General features: G+C 43.5%; 1 protein-coding gene across 1 annotated transcript in view; it reads left to right on the forward strand.

Moving 5' to 3' along the window:
• The first annotated feature begins 1,793 nt into the window (after positions 1–1,793).
• Positions 1,794–19,770, forward strand: part of CEP192 (centrosomal protein 192) — a 121,809-nt gene continuing 103,832 nt past the window's right edge. The window contains exons 1-5 of the mRNA XM_081097299.1: positions 1,794–1,890; positions 2,531–2,698; positions 7,429–7,596; positions 8,275–8,406; positions 12,724–12,887. Of these exons, the coding sequence (XP_080953425.1) occupies positions 7,433–7,596; positions 8,275–8,406; positions 12,724–12,887 (460 nt within the window). The 5' untranslated portion in view covers positions 1,794–1,890; positions 2,531–2,698; positions 7,429–7,432. The remainder of the gene's footprint in view (positions 1,891–2,530; positions 2,699–7,428; positions 7,597–8,274; positions 8,407–12,723; positions 12,888–19,770) is intronic.

Here is a 19,770-nt window from a genome sequence, read left to right on the forward strand (position 1 = left end):
CTTGTTAATAGTGGATAATGTAAGGCAAGCCATGATATTTCAGCACCTAACAACTGGTGATCCATAGAAAAGATCCAATCAGAAAGGATATATGCACCCCTATGCAGCACAATTCACCATAGCTAAGATTTGGAAACAGCCTAAGTGCCCATCAGCAGATGAGTGGATTAAAAAACCATGGTATATCTACACAATGGAATACTATGCTGCTGTAAAAAAGAAAGAACTCTTACCATTCACAACAGCATGGATGGAGCTGGAGAGCATTATGCTAAGTGAAATAAGGCAGTCAGAGAAAGATAAATATCATATGATCTCGCTCATTTTTGGAATACTAGAGGCCCAATCTTGTGCACTGGGTGGGGGGAGTGGGTCTCCCTCAGCCTGGCCTGCATCCTCTCGAAGTCTGGGACCTTATCACCGGCCTGCCTCAGAGGCGGGGGAGGCTCCCACCACTGCTGCTGCACTTGCCATGAGCCCAGCTTCTAGCAGAATGGAGTTCCCCCTGTGGGAGCGCACTGACCACCAGGAGGCAGCTCCTGCGTTGTGTCTGCCCCCTGGTGGTCAGTGTACATCATAGCAACCAGTTGTTCGGCCCTTTGGTCCATTTGCATATTAGTATAGGATTATCCTATATAATAAAAGGCTAATATGCAAATTGACCCTAACAGCAAAATGACCGTTCAACCAGTCACTATGAGGCACACTGATCACCTCTGGTTCCTTTCCCTGGCCTGCAGGCTCTGATCCACCCCTACCTCCCCCCCCCCCCCCCATGGCGAACAGGGAACCAGTGTGGGTGGCAGCTGTGGGGGGGCGGGGGGCAGGGCCAGCTGCCAGCAGCCAGGGAAGATGGCCCTGAATTTTGTGCACCAGGCCTCTGTTATAGGATAATAAACATAAACTGATGAACAAAAATAGATCCTGAGACATAGGAGCATGGAACAGACTGTCAAACCTCAGAGAGAAGGCAGGGGAGGAGGGGGAGGATAAGAGATCAACCAGCTGAGGCCGGTTTGGCTCAGTGGATAGAGCGTCCGCCTGCGGACTGAAGGGTCCCGGTTCGATCTTGGTCAAGGGCATATACTTAGGTTGCGGGCACATCCCCAGTGGGAGATGTGCAAGAGGCAGCTGATCGATGTTTCTCTCTCATCGATGTTTCTATCTCTCTCTCTCCCTTCCTCTCTGTAAAAAAATCAATAAAACATATTTTTAAAAAAAAGAAAAAAGAGATCAACCAAAGGACGTGTATGCATGCATATGAGCATGACCTACGGACACAGACGGGGTGGGGGGCGGTGAGGGCATGTGCTGGGGGTTGGGGGCGGCTGGGGAGAGGTCAGTGGGGGGGGGGGAAAGAAGAATTATGTAATACTTTAAACAAAAAAGAATTAAAAAAATATTTCCGTGTATACGGTGGTTGACGGCGCTTTGGAGTTCCAAACCGAATTAAGTAAGCATTACTTTCAAGTCGGCCAAGGCGTTCAATGCGGCGCCTTTTGGCTCAGCGACAGTGAGAAGCTCTCCCGCGGCCCGGGCAGGGCTGAGCTCCTCCTCCGGAGGTAGGAGCGCGGCTTCCCCGCTTCAAATCCAGGCGCGCCGTCCCGCCCAATCACCGGGCTCGTGCCCGCCCTCGCCCTTCGCGCCGCCCAATCCTAAGCAGCTCCTGAGTCCACCGGCTTCCGCTCGTGCGGCGCACAGCCGTAAACCCGAGGGGCGCGCGGTACGGCCGGCTGGGGCGGCCTCGGTGCGCGCACGCGCTTTTGTAGTGCCCCCTGGACCCCGCCTTCCTCGAAGCCATCCGCGGCGATTTCGCCTCCCGAAGCTGCGATCGCGGGTTCCGTGAGGATGGTCCTCCCGAGTCTTGACATGCGGTTCGGCGGGAGGCAGGCAAATCCGCTTTTGGCTGGCGTTTTGGCTGCCGGGGCTGCCGGGCAGTGACGGTTGGACAGGGCGGGGGAAGGGGGCGCAGGCTGAGGGGCGGGGGCTGCGGGCACGAGCCGGGTCGGGGCGCAGGGCGCCTTCCACCATTGCACCGGCTGCCAGCCGCCGTGAATTCCGCTCAGGGAGTTTAATTGGACGCCTCTGTGTCGGAGGCTCTTGGCCAACCGCGAGAGAGCGGCTTTGGAAGAACCGGGCTTTGGTTTTGGGGGATCACAGTCTTGTGTCTTCCTCCCACATGGTGACTTCAGCGCCTGAGCTGCAAACCCGCTCTGCAAAGTGCTCTGTCGGTCCGTGGTGTTTGCTTGTGTGTGATGGGCGGGTCGGTTTCTCCGTTTTGTCTGAAACTGACGCAGGAAATCACCGTGTTACCTAAATGCAGAAGGGTCTGTCCTGTCACTCATTATTCACTTTTGTTTTGGTTTCTGCTAGGCGGTCTTCACCTGTCCTAGAGCTACTTACCTCTAATACCATTCCTACATTTCTTGTATCTGATTTCTTTATGAAAAAAACAAAAAAATAAAAACCCAAACATGTGAAATAAGACAATGTTTAATATCACTGTACTTTTGCTTTCTCTTAATTTCAGACTGTTCAGTAAAACATGAGGTCCTTTTCGAGGAAGTCGTTTGTAGGACAGCTGTTTTTATGACAATATTTCCATTTGCTGTTCCCATTTTGCGGTTATTCGACTGCAGTTTTTACTGCTCCAGGATCACCCTTTTCTCCGATTTCAGTTTTGTGGGCAAAGTTTGCGGTAAGCTTTGAAAAGTAATATACTAAATGTCTCATTATAAGATATACCTTAAATGCCAAGAGTAAATGATAAATATGGCGGAACTTTGTCTTTTTCCCACAGTGTGTACCGTTAAGTGTGTTTAATTGTTTATGTAGCCCTCTAATTAACGAGTACAGTAAGTGATATTTTGTATATCCAGAAATGTGACTAAAGCAATTAAGTATTAACTCAAGTGCAAAATCTTGAGGTCACCGCTTTAAGGAAATAGCAAAGATGGCTACTTAGTTTAAAGATAACATGATATTGTCTTCACTTTAGGTGATGGAGGAGGGATGGGAATGCAATGCAGAGGGAAGTTAGGGAATTTTCCCTTCTAGGAAAGCTTTAGGAATCTGGTATGTCCACGGCTGGTGTAAAACAAGTGTAATCCTTTCTGGAAACAAGAGACTAGCTGTTAGATTAGGAATCTTCCGCTGGGTTGTGTTACCCTTGCACCACTAGCAAAGCTCCATCCAAGCACTTAACACTGTATCATAATTGGTAGAAATTGCAGCCTGAGAACTGCCTTATTTATTTTTGTATTGCCGATGCCCATGAGAGTGTCTTTCATGATTTGTGTTTGATAATGATGGTTGCACGAATGATCTTTGCTTAATATCTAAGTTTTCTTAGACTTGACTCCTCATGGGAATAATCTTTAAAGAGCTTGGTATGTATTTTAATGTGGTTTATATATCTGTAAAAGAATAACGTAGTAATTAAAAGATTAGACCTGGGAGCCTATTTGGAAGACTCATGTAGTAACGTTTAGATTAAAAAGTGATGGGCCCGGGTAAGAGATCAACCAAAGGACTTGTGTGCATGCATATGAACATAACCAATGGACACAGACGGGGTGGGGGCGGCCAGGGAGAGGTCAATGGGGGAAAAAGTAGACTTATGTAATACTTTATTTAAACAATAAAGAATTTAAATAAATAAAAAGTGATGGGCCACAGGCGTTGGGAATATAGAAATGGGCCTCAGCTCCAGAGATATATTTTAGAATTTGGTAACTAATTCAGAGAGCAAGAAGGATCAGATAGTCCCAGGTTTCTGTCTGACTTGTATAGCAAGAGGATATGGATAACATATGTCAAAATTAAGGGTAACGGGAAGAGTTGGTGGGGGAGAGGTAGTGGGTTTGGTTTTATATTTGTTGGTTTTGCACTACTTGGGAGGCATTGAGGTAAGGTAGTTATCAAATAGCCTTTGGTAATATGAGTGTAGATTTTAGGATAGAGGTCTGGGCTGAGGTGATTTAAAGATGAGGGAGATGGTATTAGTTCAGAAGAAAGAATACTCTGGAGCCAGACTTGCCTGGGTGTGAATCCTCTGCTCCCACTTACACTGTGTGGACTGGAAAAGTCTCTTTTTTTAAAAAAAAAATTTTTTTAATATTTTTATTTTTATTGATTTCAGAGAGGAAGGGAGAGGGAGAGAGAGAGAGAAACATCAATGATGAGAGAGAATCATTGATCGGCTGCCTCCTGCATGCCCCCTACTGGGGATGGAGTCTGCAACCCAGGCATGTGCTCCTGACTTGACCCTTCAGTCTACAGGCTGATGTTATATCCACCAAGCCAAACCATCCAGGGCTGGAAAAGTCTCTTAATTCCCTTTCTTAGCCTCAGTTTCTTCAATAGTAGGGATAACTAAAGAATATAGATTACTTTTTTCAACTCATTCCCACCAGTGTACCAGGTACTGGGACCGTATGGGTGAACAAGATAGACATGTCCTCAAGAAACTAACGTCAGAGATGGACCACCTACTGTCAATCATTTATTCACTTCACAAATATTTGAGTACCTACTATGTGCTAGGCATTGTTTTTTTTGTTTGTTTGTTTTTTTTAATTCATTGATTTTTTACAGAGAGGAAGGGAGAGAGATAGAGAGCTAGAAACATCCATGAGAGAGAAACATCGACCAGCTGCCTCCTGCACATCTCCCACCGGGGATATGCCCGCAACCCAGGCACATGCCCTTGACCGGAATCAAACCTGGGACCCTTCAGTCCGCAGGCCGATGCTCTATCCACTGAGCCAAACCGGTTTCGGCGCTAGGCATTGTTATAGGTGTTAGGAAAGAGTGATAGTTAGGCAGGGTCCCTGCTCTTAAGGAGCAATCTTTTTAGTGGGAGAAGACAGACAAATATAAAAATAAATAGATAATGATAAGTGCAGGAAGAAATTAAAATGATTGTGATAGACTGTGGGGCTACATTTGACTTAATGATAAGGTGACATTCAAATTGAGGTGAATGTCCGGAAGAAGGCCTAGCTGTCCAGAGATCTAGAAGAGTATTGTAGGCTTCAGTGTAGGGATGGGCTTGGCTTTTATAGGAACAGAAAAGCCAGTATATGGTGAGTGAGCCCAGTGGGATAGAAAATAAGGTGGCCACTGAAATTTTCAGTAGGAATGTGGTCATGATTTATATTTAATGTTTCTTTTGATTCCTGAGTGGGAAATTACTTGTAGGGTGGCAACAATAGAAGCATATAGACTGGTTAGGAGGCTTTTCTGCAGGGCGGGGTGGTAGTAGCAAAGACAAAAAGATGTAGAATGTTTAAAGGTGTGTTATGGGCATGTTTTGCCCTTAGGTATGGACTCCACCAGTAGATATGTTTTGTTTGGCAATAGTGTTTTTATTGAATTTAAATGGGTTTGTGTGGGGCCTGTAATTTCCATTTGAGCTCAGTTCTTAGGGTTCTATTATCTGACAGTATTTATGCCTAAAGGCATTTGAGGTTGAGATTCCTAATGTGTAAGATATACATTGCATGACATAAAATCTGAGATCAGAATCCTGGGTATTCCTAACATAAGAGAAAGAGATGTAGAAGTAGTACTTTATGATTTTCCTAAAACTCTTAGTTGTGAAAGGAAGGTGAGAGTTAGTGGCAGGAAGTGCAAATAAAGGATGGAAGAATTTTGAACATGTTTATATAACTCAAGAAGAGGAAATAGAAATATCCAACAGAGGAAAATGCTGGGGCATGATCTGAGAGGAGGATACTTATATAATAATTGGCGATAAATTTCCTGTGTATTGACATAGTTTGAAAACATTCATTTAACAAATTTATTGAGGGTCTATTCTGCCCTCAGGGGGCTTACATTCTAATGTGGTCTCACTTTTTTTTTTTTTTTAAATATATTTTATTGATTTTTTACAGAGAGGAAGGGAGAGAGATAGAGAGTTAGAAACATCGATGAGAGAGAAACATCGATCAGCTGCCTCCTGCACATCTCCCACTGGGGATATGCCCGCAACCCAGGCACATGCCCCCGACCGGAATCGAACCTGGGACCTTTCAGTCCGCAGGCCGACGCTCTATCCACTGAGCCAAACCGGTTTCGGCGTGGTCTCACTTTTTAACGGTAATCTCTGAAATCAGAAGCTAGATTTTAGAGTTTGCTGTTTTTTTTTATTCCATGTTAGAATGGGTACCCAACTAGTAAACTTTTATTTATTTTTTTATTTTTTTTTTATATTTTATTTTTTTTTAAAATATATTTTATTGATTTTTTACAGAGAGGAAGGGAGAGGGATAGAGAGCCAGAAACATCTATGAGAGAGAAACATCGATCAGCTGCTTCCTGCACGCCCCTCACTGGGGATGTGCCCGCAACCAAGGTACATGCCCTTGACCGGAATCGAACCCGGGACCCTTGAGTCCGCAGGCTGACGCTCTATCCACTGAGCCAAACCGGTTCTGGCGTAAACTTTTAAATATATCCTAAAATTATCAGTCTAGCCGAAACCCGTTTGGCTCAGTGGATAGAGCGTCGGCCTGCGGACTGAAGGGTCCCAGGTTCGATTCCGGTCAAGGGCATGTACCTGGGTTGCGGGCATGTCCCCAGTAGGAGATGTGCAGGAGGCGGCTGATCGATGTTTCTCTCTCATCGATGTTTCTAACTCTCAATCTCTCTCCCTTCCTCTCTGTAAAAAATCAATAAAATATATTTAAAAAAAAAAAATTATCAGTCTATGCCAGCAGTGTTGTCCCTTCTTTGCTTCTTTACTGGATTAGTTTGTGGTAATTCATATATTTTGCTATAGCAATCCAAGAATACGTTAAGCTGTGTTGTATCTCATTATTATGTTAATTATAAGAGTTTGATTTTTTTAAAATGTATTTTTTTTATTGATTTCAGAGAGGACGGGAGAGAGAGATAGAAACATCAATGATGAGAGAGAATCATTCATTGGCTGCCTCCTGTATGCCCCCCATTGGGGATCGAGCCCACAACCCACTCATGTGTCCTTGATTGGATTCAAACCTGGGACTGTTCAGTCCTCAGGCTGATGCTCTATCCACTGAGCCAAACCGGCTAAGGCAATAATTTGCTATAAAGTAGCAAAGTATTCTGAGAATTTACTTATGAAGACTTCCCTTTTTAGTCTGTTCCAAAAATAAGATTTAAAAAAATATAGTTTTATTGATTTTAGAGAGGAAGAGAGAGGGGGAGAGAGAGATAAAAACATCAATGATGAGAGACAATCATTGATTGGCTGCCTCCTGCACACCCCACACCTGGGATCGAGCCTGCAACCTAGGTCAACATTCAACCACTGAGCCACGCCAGCCAGGTGGATTTTTCTTAAGATTTATCAGTTTTCTAAGATTTGAGACCTGCACGCTTAATCATTTAAAAAGTTTTATAGTAATATTTGATTTATAGAAACTTTTATTGTTGCAGGGAGATGGAAGATTTTCGAGGTATAACTGAAGAGTCATTTCCGAGCTTTTTAACCAATTCATTACTTGGTAATAGTGGGATTTTGGAAAATGTAACACTTTCTTCAAATCTTGGCTTGCCTGTTGCTGTTTCAACACTTGCTAGAAATAGATCCAGCACTGATAATAGGTAAGAATGGAACAGGTGATTTGTTTTTTAGACCTATAAAGCCTACAATATACTGATACTTCTGTAAAATTTCTCAGCCAAGTTTGAGCTTTTGCTATATCTGAGGTAAATGGCCACATATATGTAAAATTAATATGGAACAAGATAAAACTTACTGTCTCTTGCCCTATTCCATTGCCCTCTCAGTGGCAGTGGGTAGGTTTGGGATTGAGTACCAGTGACCTTTGGTCTATTTTATTTTTCTGTCCATAGTGTTTTGGCTTTGTGTTAGTTCAGCCTCAAGGGTGGCTGGTAATTTGAGTTATATCTCTAAATATGATGTGTACAGTTTGTCCATCTTGTATTATGTATAAAGTTGGCTCATGCTTAAATATCTAACCACTTTTCCTTCCTCATAACCTAACATTTGGTTAAGAGCATCATCTTTACCTTTGAATGAAGGGATTGCATTAACCCTGTAAAGTCTCTTTAAGATTTCTGTGACTGTTGTGTAATACATACACGCTCCATTGCTGAGCCATTTCAGTGCTTTGCACATAGGATGATGGTTTACGACACTGGGGCTCTGTTTGTTTTACTACCTGGTTGGTTTCACAATCATGCTGGCCTATGTCACGATGAATTTTAAATGTGCATAATTTAATTATTAACAATTAAAAGAGGCATTTTTGTGTGTAGGTGTTCTGATATCCAGGCATCTTATTTAGTAGAAGAGAGGTCTTCAGTTCCATCTGAGGCATCTCCTGGTAGCCAGAGTGAAGCTGACCCAAGAGAGAAGTTACAGCTTAGTTTCCAGGACGATGGTGATGAGTAAGTTTGTGCCTCCATGTTGCTTTCACTGTATTAAAAGTGAGTCTCAGTCTTGTGCAAAATGAAGATGTGATTGTGGCTCACATTCTTCGCGTGTGAATCTTTTTTTTAAATTAATCACAAACATTAAGTCTTTTAAAACACTTTCTGATTCCAATAGTAATATATGCTCATTGAAAAAAGGAAATACAGCCGAAACCGGTTTGGCTCAGTGGATAGAGCGTCGGCCTGCGGACTGAAAGGTCCCAGGTTCGATTCCGGTCAAGGGCATGTACCTGGGTTGCGGGCACATCCCCAGTAGGAGATGTGCAGGAGGCGGCTGATCGATGTTTCTCTCTCATTGATGTTTCTAACTCTCTGTCTCTCTCCCTTTCTCTCTGTAAAAAATCAATAAAATATATTTAAAAAAAAAGAAAAAGTAAAAAAGAAAAAAGGAAATACAGAGAATTATAAGGAAGACAATAAAGTATGAAATCCCACTAACTGAGAATAGTCATTTGTAATTTTTATTTATAGTCTTACAGACTATTTTCTTTCTTTCTTTTTGTTGTTGTAGTTAATCCTCACCCGAGGATATTTTTCCATTGATTTTTTTAGGGAGAATGGAAGAGGGGGGAAAGACAGAAACATCGATGTGAGAGAAACACATCGATTGGTTGCCTCCAACCAGGGCCAGGGCTGAGGAGCCTGCAACCAGGGTACGTGCTCTTGACTGGAATCGAACCTGGGACCCTTTGGTCCGTAGGCCAACGCTCTATCCACTGAGCCAAACCAGCTTGGGCTCTTTTTTTTTCTTAATCCTTACCTGAGGATATTTTTCCATTGATATTTTTTTAGAGAGAGTGGAAGAGAGAAGGAAAGACAGACAGAAATGTCAATGTGAGAGAAACACATTGATTGGTTGCCTCCTGCATGAGCCTTGACCAGGGCTTAGGCCTGGGAGGAGCCTGCAACTGAGGTATGTGCCCTTGACTGGAATTGAACCCGGGACCCTTCAGTCTGCAGACCCTTCAGTCCACTGAGCAAAACTAGTTAGGGCCAGACTATTTTCTTTTTTATTTTATTTTCTATTTAAAAAATATTTTATTTTAGACTATTTTTTATGCACATATAAATGTATATATATTTTGTTTTTACAAAATAGGATTAAACTGTACATACTGTTTATAACCTTATAGAAATTAATACATTGTGATTATCTTTCAGTTACAATATAGATTTGTGTCATCATGTTAATGACTATACCATGTTAGGCATTTAGGTTATTGGAATTTTGCTGTTCTAAATTTAATGAACTTCTTATTTATACATACATTTTTCATACCTCACAAGTTATTTTATTAAGATAAATTCCTAGGATTGAAATTAGTGAATTAAGTATTTAATTTTAAAGACTGTTAGAAATTACCACATTGTTTGTTAGAAGATTTGTATCAGTTTACACTCCCACTAGAAGATAAGTGAGACTTCCTACTTCTCTGAGCTGTCAATAGTATTTGGTAGTACTGTTTTTTTTATTTTTTATTTTTATTTTTATTTATTTATTTTTATTATTATTATTTTTTATTATTAGTTAAGGTATTACAAATGTGTCCTCATCCCCCCCATTAACCCCAACCTCCCCCCCCCCGCCCCGCACATTCATGCTCCCATCCCCCTGTTGTCCATGTCCATTGGTTTGGCTTATATACATGTATACAAGTCCTTCGGTTGATCTCTTCCCCTTACCCCCGCCCTCCCCTACTTTCCTTCTGGGGATTGATAGCCTGATCGCTGTTTCTCAGTCTTTGGGTCTGTTCCTTTTCATCAGTCTATGTTGTTCTCTATAATCCACAAATGAGTGAGATCATGTGGTATTTATCTTTCTCTGACTGGCTTATTTCACTTAGCATAATGCTCTCCAGTTCCATCCATGCTGTTGCAAAAGGCAAGAGTTCCTTTTTTTTTTTTTTACCGCAGCATAGTATTCCATTGTGTATATGTACCACAGTTTTCTAATCCATTCATCTGCTGATGGGCACTTAGGCTGTTTCCAAATCTTAGCTATGGTGAATTGTGCTGCTATGAACATAGTGGTGCATATATCCTTTCTGATTGGCGTTTCTGGTTTCTTGGGATATATTCCTAGAAGTGGGATCACTGGGTCAAATGGGAGTTCCATTTTTAGTTTTTTGAGGTAGCTCCATACTGTTCTCCACAGTGGCTGCACCAGTCTGCATTCCCACCAGCAGTGCAGAAGGGTTCCTTTTTCTCCACATCCTCTCCAACACTTGTTGTTTGTGTTAGTACTGTTTTTAATCTTTTATTTTATTTTATTTTATTTTGTTTTTTAATATATTTTATTGATTTTTTACAGAGAGGAAGGGAGAGAGATTGAGAGTTAGAAACATCGATGAGAGAGAAACATCGATCAGCTGCCTCCTGCACATCTCCCACTGGGGATATGCCCGCAACCCAGGTACATGCCCTTGACCGGAATCGAACCTGGGACCTTTCAGTCCGCAGGCCGACGCTCTATCCACTGAGCCAAACCGGTTTCGGCCAACCCTAATTTTTTGAGAACATGTTACGCCTACTTGATATCTCTTAAGGTATGTGAAGAACCTTGAAGAAATAATAAAATTCATTCGAGCGACAAAAACACAGTATATGATGATGAAAAATACATTTATTTTTTAATGTATACATGTACACTGATAGTCCGACAGAAAATTTTATGACTCCGTTTGATATTATCAATGGGACTTGTGCTGCTGCATCACTGATGACAGAGATTTTACATCAGGTTTATATTTCGTGACCTTCAGAGATATGCACAAGCTACTCCTTTCATCCGTCAGGCTACTCCTATTACGACACTTAACAAAATTCATCACTGAGAACAAAGATTCAGAAGTGTATGTGGATGAAACCAAAACTCTGGTCGGATCTAGGAAGGCAGGGAGAGTTAAGGCAGAGGCATATAAATTGCTCTTCCCCTCTCTCATCAATCCATGTCTATGGTCTTTAAGATAACTTGTTATGTAAAATTATTTATTTATCTAAGATGCATCTACACTGAATTTATCTGAATAATAAAGAAGTCAATATTAAGAAAAAAATTGTAAATGGAAGATTATAAGAGAGGGTTTCGCATGCCAGCAAAAGTAACTGGTGTGCCATGTTTGGCACGCGTGCCAGGGGTTGCCCCCTCCTGCCCTAGATATTAGTTAGTCAAATGATAAATTTGTTGCATTTAGAGCAGTGGTTCCCAACCTGTTTTTGGCCATGCCCCACCTAAGCATCCCTAAAATCCTTATGCCCCCCCTGTGACATATAATTCTTATTATTCAAAAAGTGAACTCTTATTCATGTGCAGGAAGCCTAAAATGCCATTAACTTGGTCTAAACAGGCTTCCAGAGAACATGGCATCCATGAAAGAGAAAAATAAAAGAATGAAAAGACAGTTGAAGTACTGAGGAAGAAACTACTAAGAAATTGTTAAAAAAAATAATATGAAGTGATATGAAAAAATGGCAAATAAAGTTTCAAGACAATAGAGAACTGAAATATGTCACAATGTATATACTGTATATAAGGCCCCCAGGACCATAAGAAATGCAAAAAATTCACTGTTAATAACTCATTCTCGAATTGCCCCCTTAAAAATCAAATTGCCCCCCTGTGGGGCGTGTGCCCCACGTTGGGAACCACTGAATGAGTGGCTGCTTCTTGCAGTTCCATTCCTACCCTCCTGCTGGTGAAAGGGCTGAGTGAGCTGCACAGACCCAAGAGCTTTTGCAGTAGATTGGGAGGAAAACTACCTTTAAGGAAAAACATTTTCATTCATACATTAAAAAACAGAGGTAGATAGAAAGATGGGGATAAGAACAGTGGCAGGGACTAACAGAACACTTTTAAAACATTCAATAATTCAGAAAATCAGCTATTTGGCAAATATACCAGTATCCTTTAAGACTGTCTTGTTTTTAGAAAGCTGACTTTTTCTCTAGATATGATAGGTTCAGAGATAATTATTTGGGAAAGAAAAAACCCCTCATTTTATCACTTGAGAAGCATAGTAGCAGTATGGTAATGTATTTGATTTTAGTAGACTGTCCATCACTGGACCCAAAATGATGATACAGTCCCCAGTAATACACATAATGTTTCCAGTTGTAGTTTCTGGCTGGTCCCAGAAATGCTTCTTTTCACGGTATTTTTCTTTTGGAAAGACAAAATACATAACTGATTAATGGATATTTTATAGATTTATCCAAGGTAACTAACATTTCATCATTATTCCGTTCCCTAGTAAAAAAAATTTCTGTTTCTAGGAGAAAGAGCCATAAAGAAAGTCAACATTTCTCAGATGCTGTCCTCAAAGAGTCAGCTTTCCCCAACAATCGAGCAAAAACTGAAGAGGAGGAGGCTAACACTGCGGAATCCTTTCACAGGCAAGATCCTTGTGTAAAGATTTTACAACTGGACCAAGTGAAAGGTACTGAAGTATAAGAAATTACTAATGTATATATTTTCTTTTCTCATTTCTCTGTCTTTGGACTGGTATTTATTTATTTATTTTTAAATTGTTGACAGTATTACAGATGTCCTCCATTCTCCCCCCTCCATTTAGCCCCTTCCATGGACTAGTATTTTATCCTACGCTATGATACTTTCAACCGGAAATGCTTTGGTTTGACATTTACCTATTAATATCATATGTCTATAATCCTATATAGGAAAAGGTCTCTTACTCTTTTAATTGTCTTGGTGGAGTAAGCTGAAATCTTTGCTGTGGAAATCATGCTGTCTGATAGTCACAGCACATGTAATGTTCACGACAAGGAGGCTGTTTCTAATACACCTTTTACATTTCTCCCCAATTAATTTATATTCTTATTAATAGTCCTTTTTGTTCCTAAACTTATTTTTGTAAGTATTATTAATTCTAAAATTAATTTTTCTAAGAAAATCAAGTTGAACACTTTTTTAATAAAGGGAACCTGACTTTTATTTTAATATATATTTATTATTATTATTATTTAATATTTTTATTGATTTCAGAGAGGAAAGGAGAGGGAGAAAGAGATAGAAACATCAATGATCAGAGAGAATCATCGATCGGCTGTCTTCTGCACGCCCCACACTGGGGATCGAACCCGCAACCTGGGCATGTGCCCTGACTGGGAATCGAACCATGACCTCCTGGTTCATAGGTCTATGCTCAACCACTGAGCTACGTCAGCCAGGCTATATTTATTATTTGTAAGCCTCACCTGAGGATATGTTTTTATTGATTTTAGAGAGAGGGGAGGGGAAGAGAGAGAGAGAGAAGCATCAATGTGAGAGAGAAGCATTGATTGGTTGCCCCCGTATGCACCCTGACTAGGGATTGAACCTGCAACCTTTTTGGTGTACGGGATGATTCTCCAACCAACTGAACCACCTGGCCAGGGCTAAACACTTTGGAAACCTATTAAAAATTGCTTTAAATTAGATTTGGGAAAGAAACTACAAAAATGTGAGGAAAATTGTAAAATAAATAAATAAATGTACAGGTTTTTGCTGTCAGGTTGCTTTTAAGTACTCTACATTCTTTTTTCAAAGAAATAAAGATGAGAAATTGAGCCCTAGCCGGTTTGGCTCAGTGGATGGAACGTCGGCCTTCAGACTGAAGGGTCACAGATGTGATTCCAATCACGGGCACATACCTCGGTTGCAGGCTCCTTCCCAGCCGGGGCCGGGTCGAGGCACATGCAGGAAGCAATCAATCAATGTATTTCTCTGACATTGATATTTCTCTCTGTCTTTCCATCTCTCTTCCATTCTCCCTAAAAATCAATGGAAAAATATCTTTTGGTGAGGATTAAAAAAAAAAAAAAAGACAAGAAATTGAAAACTATATACTATACAAGCTTATGTAGCAAAGATATCTTGTAACTCCAAACTGTGATTCAGTACTCAAAAGGCCTTGCTTGAGCCATATTATAAGATTGATGAATTAAATGCATTTATATGTTTCCATTAAAAAATTGAAGAGATGTTTGTATTTCTCTGAATGAAAAATGTCAAATATATATATGAGTAGAATAGTCTTTTTTTATTATTATTATTATTAGTTAAGGTATTACAAATGTGTCCTCATCCCCCCCCCCCCATTAACCCCAACCTCCCTCCCGCCCCCCGCCCCGCGCACACATGCTCCCATCCCCCTGTTGTCCATGTCCATTGGTTTGGCTTAAATACATGCATACAAGTCCTTCGGTTGATCTCTTCCCCTTACCCCCGCCCTCCCCTACTTTCCTTCTGGGGATTGATAGCCTGATCGCTGTTTCTCAGTCTTTGGGTCTGTCCCTTTTCATCAGTCTATGTTGTTCTCTATAATCCACAAATGAGTGAGATCATGTGGTATTTATCTTTCTCTGACTGGCTTATTTCACTTAGCATAATGCTCTCCAGTTCCATCCATGCTGTTGCAAAAGGCAAGAGTTCCTTTTTTTTTACCGCAGCATAGTATTCCATTGTGTATATGTACCACAGTTTTCTAATCCATTCATCTGCTGATGGGCACTTAGGCTGTTTCCAAATCTTAGCTATGGTGAATTGTGCTCTATGAACATAGGGGTGCATATATCCTTTCTGATTGGCGTTTCTGGTTTCTTGGGATATATTCCTAGAAGTGGGATCACTGGGTCAAATGGGAGTTCCAATTTTAGTTTTTTGAGGTAGCTCCATACTGTTCTCCACAGTGGCTGCACCAGTCTGCATTCCCACCAGCAGTGCAGAAGGGTTCCTTTTTCTCCACATCCTCTCCAACACTTGTTGTTTGTTGATTTGTTGATGATAGCCATTCTGACAGGTGTGAGATGATAACGCATTGTCGTTTTGATTTGCATCTCTTGTATAGTTAGTGACTTTGAGCATGTTTTCATATGTCTTTCGGCCTTCTGTATGTCCTCTTTCGAAAAGTGTCTATCTAGGTCCGTTGCCCATTTTTTTATTGGATTGTTTATCTTCCTTTTGTTAAGTTTCATGAGATCCCTGTAAATGTTGGAAATTAAACCCTTATCAGTGGTATCATTGGCAAATATGTTCTCCCATGTAGTGGGTCTTCTTGTTGTTTTGTTGATGGTTTCCTTTGCTGTGCAAAAGCTTTTTATTTTGATGTAGTCCCATTTGTTTATTTTCTCTTTAGTTTCCATTGCCCTAGGAGCATTATCAGAGAAGAAATTTCTTCTCTGATAATGCTCCTAGGGCAATGGAAACTGAAGAGTAGAATAGTCTTAACTCCTCACACTCACAAGCAATACAAGAAAAAAGAGATAAATTGGACTTTATAAAAATTGAAAAATTTTGTGCTTTAAAAGATATTATCAGGACAGTGAAAAGACAGTTATAATTTGGGAGAAAATATATGAAAATCTTATATAAAGGATAACATTCAATATATATGAAGTCTTACAACTCAATAAAAAGACAACCCGATACTGCGTAAATGGGCAAAGGATTTCAATAAACAGTTCTCTAAAGAAGTTGTACATATGGCCTATAAACATGAAAAGACGCTCAAATCTTTAGTCATCAGAGACAAGCAAATCAAAATCACGAGATACCACTTCACACCTACAAGAATAGCTGTAATAAAAAAGATGGAAAATAGCAAGTGTTGATTAATGATTTGGAGAAATTGAAATCCTCATCTATTGCAGGCAGGGCTGTAAAATGGTGCAGCTGCTGTGAAAATAGTTGGACAGTTTTTCAGATGTTAACTATAGTGTTGCCATGTGATTCAGCAATTCTAGTCCTAAGGGTATCCCGAAGAGAAATGAAAATACATGTCCATACAAAAACTTTAACATGAATCTTCATAGCAGCATTAGTCACAATAGCCAAAAAATGGAAACAACTTAAATTTCCATCAACTGATGAATGTATAAACAAAATGTAGTGTATATCCATACAATGGAGTAGTATTCAGCCATCAAAAGGAGTGAAGTATTGATAAGCGCTGTAATATGGACGAACCTTGGAAACACTATGTTAAGTGAAGAAGACATACACAAAGGGCCATATGTTGTATAATCCTAATGATCCATAGGTAAATCTATAGATACATACAAGGCAAATCGATAGGATGTAGATTAGTGGTTACTAAGGCCTGGGGGGAAGGGAGTAAAAGGAGTGACTGCTAATGGGTACAGTGTTTTTTTTCAGGAGCAATGACACTCTTTTGGAACTAGAGTGAATATGGTTGTACAACCTTGTGAATATACTAAAAACCACTGGATTTGACACTTTTAGAGGGTGATTTTATGATCTATAAATTTTCTGTCAGTTAAAAGCTCCCCATATACTTATCCCACAGTTTCATTTAGTATAAAATTTTGTCATACTTGCTTCAGCTCTTCTGTATTTTATTACATTTTTTTTTACTGTTACTTAAAAATTCCAGACATTTTATTCCTACATTAGAGGCCTGCTGCACAAAAATTGGTGCACTCAGGGAGGTTCCTCAGCCTGTTCTGCACCCTCTCGCAGTCCAGGAGCACTCAGGGGATGTCCAACTGATGGCTTAGGCCCGATCCCTCCAGGAAGCAGGGCCTAAGCCACAGTCTGGCCTCCCTCTGCGGGAGGTGACTGGCAGGCCTGTCGGGATGGTGCAGGTGGCCAGTGGCCGGCCCCGCCCCCCCATTGTGCCACCACCGCTGGTGGCCTCCCTCTGCGGGAGGCAACCCCAGCAGGCTGATCTGGGGACAGCCAGTGGCCAGCTCTGCTCCCAATTGCCCCGCTGCCTCTGCTGCTGCTGCCCGTGGCCTCCCTCTGTGGGAAGCAACTGGGTGGGCGATCAGGGCATGGTGCCAGCCCCCATCGCCCCGACACTGGTCACCGTTGCCCCTCCCCCCATTGCCATCCCCTCCCTCTGCCCGCTGGCATGCACCTTGGCGGGTCTGGTGCCACCTGCTTTCCAGCCCCGCCCCCCGCTGACCAGTCATTCCACCGTTCAATTTGCACATTATACTTTTATTATATAGGATGTTTCGGTGTGTATCTCTGAAATTATGGACATTTTCTTGCATAACCACAGTGCTATTAAAGACCACTAAAAAACTTAATTATTTTATTACCATACTAGAGGCCCGGTGCACAAAAATTTGTGCACTCGGCATGGGGGGGGTCCCTCAGCCCGGCCTGTGCCCTCTCGCAGTCTGGGACCCCTTGGGAGATAACGACCTGCTGGCTTAGGCCTGCTCCCGGGTGGCAGAGGGCAGGCTCAATCCCTAGGTGCAGCCCCTGGTTGGGCTCAGAGCAGGGCCAATTTGGGGAGTTGGGGCACAGAGCAGGGCAGATTGGGAGGTTGCGATGCCACCCTCAGTCACGCTCAGGGTAGGGCCGATTGGGGGGTTGGGGCACCGCCCCCTGTCACACTCAAGGCAGAGTCAATGGGGAGGTTGTGGCGCCACCCCGTCACGCACAGAGCAGGGCCAATCGGGGGGTTGGGGCGCTGCCCCCTGTCACGCACAGAGCAGGGCCCATCAGGGGGTTGGGGAGCTCCCCCCTGTCATGCACAGAGCAGGGCCCATTAGGGGGTTGGGGAGCTCCCCCCTGTCACGCACAGAGCAGGGCCCATCAGGGGGTTGAGGAGCTCCCCCCTGTCACTCTGGGCCTATTGGCCCTAATAGGGGAGTTGGCACACCGCCCCCTGTCACACACAGAGCAGGGCGGATCAGGGGGTTGGGTGCCGCCCTCTATCACCCACAGAGCAGGGCTGATCAGGGGGTTGGGGCGCCGCCACTGTTACACTCAGGGCAGGGCCAATGGGGAGGTTATGGCTCTACCCCATCACACACAGAGCAGGGCCCGTGGGGGGGGGGGGTGGTTGGGGCACCGCCCTCTATCACCCACAGAGCAGGGCCGATCAGGGGGTTGGGGCGCCTTCACCTGTCACGAACAGAGCAAGGTCGATAGGGAGGTTGTGGCCCTGCATCCTGTCACACACAGAGCCGCAGGGCAATCGGGGTTTGGGCGCTGCCCCCTGACACGCTGATCCCGGTGCCGGGAGGCCTCTCAGCTCCACTGATCCCAGTGCTGGGAAGCATATTACCCTTTTACTATATAGAATAGAGGCCTGGTGCACGGGTGGGGGCCGGCTGGTTTGCCCTGAAGGGTGTCCTGGATTAGGGTGGGGGTCCCCACTGGGGTGCCTGGCCAGCCTGGGTGAGGGGATGATGGCTGTTTGCAGCTGGTCACACACCCTTCAGGGTGGGGGTCCCCAGTGGGGTGCCTGGCCAGCCTGGATGAGGGGATGATGGCTGTTTGCAGCTGGTCACACCCCCTTCAGGGTGGGGGTCCCCATTGGGGTGCCTGGCCAGTCTGGGTGAGGGGCTGAGGGCTGTTTTCAGGCTGGGACTGAAGCTCCCAACTGCTCCTTTTTTTCTTTTTCTTTTTTTATTCTGGGCCAGCTTTAGCTCTGTGGCTCCAGCTCTTAGGCCTCCTGAAAGCAGGTATCTGGTTTGTTTCGGTTCTCGAAACTCTGTATCAACTCCAGCTCTGAGATCCCAGCTGACTGAGGTTTTGTTTAGCATCTGTATTTGTTACAGTGTTTGAAACTGCAGGCTCAGAGGCCTGCAGCCGCAGGCGGGGAACGTTGGAGTCCTCCGTCACTGAAGCAACCAAGCCTCATGTTAGTTTCAAGCTGCCTGGCTGCCAGCCGCCATCTTGGCTAACAGTTAATTTGCATATTGCCCCGATTAGCCAATGGGAAGGGTAGCGGTCATACACTAATTACCATGTTTCTCTTTTATTAGTGTAGACTAGAGGCCTGTTGCACAAAAATTTGTGCACTCGCGGGGGGGGGGGGGCGCTCCCTCAGCCCGGCCTATGCCCTCTTGCAGTCTGGGACCCCCTTGGAGGATGTCCACCTACTGGCTTAGGCCTGCCACCTGGGGGACAGGGCCTAAGCTGGCAATAAGACATCCCTCTGGCATCCTGGCAGCCCTCGGGGGATGTCCACTTACCAGCAGGGAGCAGAACGAAGCTGCAGTCAGACATCCTTAGTGCTGCTGAGGAGGCAGGAGAGGCTCCCGCCACCACCACTGTACTAGCAGCCATCAGCCTGGTTCGTGGCTGAGCAGAGCTTGCCCTGTGGGAGTGCACTGACCACCAGGGGACAGCTCCTGCATTGAGCATCTTCCCCCTGGTGGTCAGTGTGTGTCATAGTGACCAGTCATTCCCAGTCATTCTGCTGTTAGGGTCAATTTGCATATTACCCTTTTATTATATAGGCTAGAGGCCTGGTGCACAGGTGGGGGCTGGCTGGTTTGCCCTGAAGGGTGTCCCGGATCAGGGTGGGGGTTCCACTGGGGTGCCTGGCCAGGCTGGGT

The sequence above is a fragment of the Myotis nattereri genome (assembly GCF_964212035.1).
Source record: "Myotis nattereri genome assembly, chromosome: 8".
Taxonomy (NCBI): Eukaryota; Metazoa; Chordata; class Mammalia; order Chiroptera; family Vespertilionidae; genus Myotis; species Myotis nattereri.